This window comes from Halyomorpha halys, unplaced genomic scaffold (genome assembly GCF_000696795.3).
Source record: "Halyomorpha halys isolate HHAL.00 unplaced genomic scaffold, Hhal_1.1 Scaffold179.1, whole genome shotgun sequence".
Taxonomy (NCBI): domain Eukaryota; kingdom Metazoa; phylum Arthropoda; class Insecta; order Hemiptera; family Pentatomidae; genus Halyomorpha; species Halyomorpha halys.
This window is the reverse complement of record NW_027107000.1, coordinates 190,957-195,542: the sequence shown is the minus strand read 5'-3', so window position 1 is coordinate 195,542 and position 4,586 is coordinate 190,957. Positions and strand designations below refer to the sequence as shown.

Sequence of the window (4,586 nt, the reverse complement as noted above, 5' to 3'; positions counted from 1 at the left end):
AAAATAATATATGTCTGAAAAGTGTAAAGTAATATAATTGAATAATTTTTGTTACATTCAGTACCTGAATGATCCATATTAAGCATTACTTAATTTATAATACATGTAATACATGGCCATCCATCCAAAGTGGAATACAAAAGACTATAGATGTTTTATGGACTTCTCAACTTTAATAATACCCAGCATAGCTGAATTCTCCATGCACAATTTATTAAGCAAATATTCTCTCTGTGTTCATTATTTCTTTGTATTAAAAGTTGTTATCTTATTTTTAAATACACAGAAAAGCAATTGTAAAAATCATTATTACTCTGTTCCTAATTTCAAATTCAGTTGTTGAAAATTAAATTATTAAATTAAGCACTGTTTATAATTATAGTAATTGTATTATATATATATATGTAATTATTTAATTGAAATATGGCTCTTATATTGTTTAGTTAATTTTTTTTTTTTATCTTAAAAGGTTCAAAGATGGAATGCCGGTCAGGTCATCTAAAGATGTAAACTTTGTTAATTCTCCTGGAGGGTTAGTTGGGCTGTCAATAGATTACCCAACCAATGAAAATTCTGGAAATTATACACTGACTGTTTCTAACAAGTTGGGTGAAGCTAGTTCAGATGCGAAGGTAAGAGCTTAAATAATGTGAGAAATATATATAGTGAAATGTTTATGATGCTAAAAGATCTAGGATATTTAAAGGCGTTTATTTAATCAGTCTCTCAAATCCGAAACATAAATTAATGACTGACACAAACATAACCTTAGCACAGTTTAAACAGCAAAAGTACATTGACAATAAAATATACTACAGATTCATTACAAATTTATCAACATTAACTAAATTATATTCATTCATAAAAAACCATAAAGAAGGCAACAAATACATTGACAATAAAACATACTACAGACTCATTACAAATTCACCGACATCATATAAATTATATTCTTTTAAAAAACCATATAGAAGGAAACCCAGTTGAACCAATAGTTTCATTCTGGAATTCCTCAAAGTATAAGTTATCAAAATATCTAGCAGATATATTTAAGCATATTTCCACAAATTAATTATAGACTCAATTGAATTCTAAAAAAAAATCACCTGCATTAACATTTGACAAGGGTACAAACTCGTTTCGTTGGAGGCATCATCATTGTTTACTAATATTAAAAAACCAATAATAAAAACTATAATTGAAAATAAATGAAACAAACTTGAAACACACGAATATTCCCAAAACACAATACAAAAGACAAAGACAAAATAGAGCTACAATCTGATATAGTGTATGAAATTTCCTGTGAAGAGAACTGCGGGAAATCTTATTTTGGTACTTCAGAACAGTATCACAAAAGAAGGGTATATACAAATATAGTTGTACCTCTATAATAAACAAACCAGACCAAACTACTCTCAACACACATTCTAGATAAACATGACACAAATTCGAATTTGATACACTGAAAATCATACATTGGGGAAAAAACAACTTTAAGCAAAATTTAAAAGAAATGATTACTACAGAAAAATATAAGAATCGGGCTATGAACAAAAAATCGTATGTACAAAATTTAAATTTATGTTACTTTAACCTAATAAATACATAAAACATAGTTATCTTCACTAAATATAAATAGACAAAATACAAAACAGAAATAACAAACAGACTACCTCTTAGAAAGAACGGTTATGTGTTTTGGAAAAACCAAAACAAACTCTGTACCTCCATTTCAACCCTATTCAGTTCTGGTACAAACCTCGAGTTAGTTGTATCACAGCATTGTAGAACAGACTGTAATAGACAATTGTAATAATTATTGATTTTAAATTATATTATATATATTTAGTTTTGTAATAATTATTTGAAGAAATGATTTGTACTAAAAAATTGTTTTTTCCATTGTAGGGCATAACTATGCAAACAATAAAGTTGAGACATATCGCCTAAATATAGTATTATTATTGATTGATCCTCAAGACCCACTAATATATATAATCATACATCTTTTTTGTACATATCTCTATTTCTCTAGGTTGAGGTGATAACAAAAGATAAGAAACCTGAATTCAGATCACATCTCTCACCAACTACAGTTGTTGAAGGTTTTCCATTGAAGTTGACAGTGAAAGTAGAAGGAAATCCACCTCCTGAACTATTATGGTAAATATTTTTAAATGAGAATCATTAATTTTAATTTGTTAAATATACAAAGATATGTATTGTAGGTGAATTTATTTATTATTTATAACAAATAAAGTTAGAATAAGTTTACTTTTTTTTTTTAACAAATCAGAAGTTTTTCTAGTAAATGTTTAGATAGTCAGTAATGATGATCATGTTCTTGTTTCAATCTTGAATAATAATTCATTTTTGTCACCTGCTCAGATAATGCCTTGGATTGAGATCTATGCAATAGGGATATGGAGAATATTATTTAAGGATACTGTGATTTATTTAAATCTTTAACTTTTAATATAATTTATCAAGGTTTGTGATCAACACTATTAATGGATTTTATATTTACACTAAGCATCTTATGATATTGGCATAAATGGTGAACATAGTGTTAGAATGGGTTGGTAGGGTTTTCTGTTGTATAGCCTATTTAAAATAAGGGGTGTGGTCATATTTAACCATCTAAAGCGAAGCTGAACGAATGGAAAAAATTATGATTTACATTCAATATTCTGTCAATGAAGGTAGAGATAATGAGGAACCATGTAGGGGAAGGAATTAACAAAGTTTATAAAGTTAACCACATTGCTTGGTATAGTTAAAAAATAATGCCTGTGCTACGCAATCCAAGCTGGATAGTAGAGAGAGATTATTGGAATATAAATGTGTATCCTGGAATTATATTATTTGAATCTAGAATGCAGCATATGTGTTTCAAATCAGCTTTTCTTTGCTTTTACCATAATTTTTATCATGTAATGTATTTACCATATTAAAATTAATGTTTGAATAGCTATAAAATAACATTATCCTGATAAATATAATGAAAAAAGAAATAAAGATTCAAATAAAAGCTTATGTTTTGGTGTATACCTTTAATTTAAAGATCAATATTTTACTCTAAAATGTTTGCCAAAGAAAATTTTGGAAGTAGAGAACTCTTAGGAAGTAGTTTTACCATAGAAAAATTTATTGGCTTTTGCTGTTTTATTATGATGTTTTTTGGATTAGATTAAATAATTTTAGAATGATTTATTAAAAACTTTAGTGACAATGGTAATAGCCATTTTAAATAGTTTAATTATTTTTAAAAACTATTTTCTTTCCTTTAGAAACATGTTTTGAAAGGATATGTACTTTAATATTATTCTCTCATGTGTCAGTAATATATCAATTTGTTTATTATTTTTGTTGCTTTCTTATTTTAAATTCAGTATTTATATTTATAAATATAAAAAAAAAAGAATCAGAGTAATTTTTTTTACCTTATTTTTAGTTTTATATTATTTGTTTTCAAATTACTTAATCCAATTTCAAATTTAAGGTTCAGAAATGGTTCTCCAATTGACATTGATGGTGATCATGTTCAGTGTGTCACTTCACCAGATGGATCACAAAGTCTTATAATAGACAAGATATCTCCGCTTGATGCAGCAGTTTATTCTGTTGCTGCTAAAAATGATGTTGGAACTTCTACTTCAGAAGCTAAAGTTGATGTGGCAGGTACACTATATTTTCACATCTGTGAAGTTTTTTATATGAAATTATATTATGATGATTACTTTTTAAAAACAAAAAGAAAATCAAATTCTTAATGAGGTGTAGATAGTTGACCGTTCATTAATAATTGGAGAAGATGGTCGGGGGGGCCCCCCACCTTTTGCGGTTAGCAAAAAAGAACATAAATGATCAAAATATTATTCATTCATGCCGACGTTTCGACCTGAGTTTCAGGTCTTCATCAGGGCTATAGAACAAAAAAGAGATAACAACCATCATTTAGAGAAAGATAAAATTGAAAAGAAATAGTATACTAACAGATTTGGAATTATACAAAATATTGAATTGAATAATAAAAATAGTTGATTGATAATTATGGAAATAGACAGTAGCTGATTGATAATAGTGAAAGATGAAATATAATATTATATAGGTAAGGAGATATGTAAGTTGTGTCAAAAAACTGAAAAACAATTTGAACCAACATATTGAACAATGTGAAAGAAAATAAATATATTATATAATGGGTAAGTGACTTATATATGAATAACAGTGTGAATATTATATATGTATCATTTATCCTCATTTTATCATATATCCATGAGTAATGGAGCTAAAATATGTAAAATATGTGAAAAAAATCTTTCATAGTCCAGTTTTATTTACTTATTACATGATCTAGATCAGGTACTTTTTAAAAATGACATACATACACGTATATAGGTTTGATCTTATAATGTTTTGAGTATATAGTTTCCAATTATTACCAGTACCCAGCTGATCACATTCTTCTCTGTTATGGTAATATATAATATGATTTATTATTTTATATATATATATAACAAATTCATTATTGTACAATTTTTTTGAGACATCCTTAATTTATTTTCCTTTGTTTCCTCCTA

At 26.8% G+C, this 4,586-nt stretch overlaps 1 protein-coding gene across 4 annotated transcripts in view; it reads left to right on the top strand.

The window, feature by feature from the left end:
* The window catches only part of Obsc (Obscurin), a 185,041-nt gene that overhangs the window by 116,127 nt on the left and 64,328 nt on the right, over window positions 1-4,586 (top strand). For all 4 annotated transcript variants that reach the window (XM_067045343.1, XM_067045345.1, XM_067045344.1 and 1 more), the window contains 3 exons: window positions 470-632; window positions 2,039-2,166; window positions 3,506-3,684. In XM_067045343.1, the coding sequence (XP_066901444.1) occupies window positions 470-632; window positions 2,039-2,166; window positions 3,506-3,684 (470 nt within the window). The remainder of the gene's footprint in view (window positions 1-469; window positions 633-2,038; window positions 2,167-3,505; window positions 3,685-4,586) is intronic.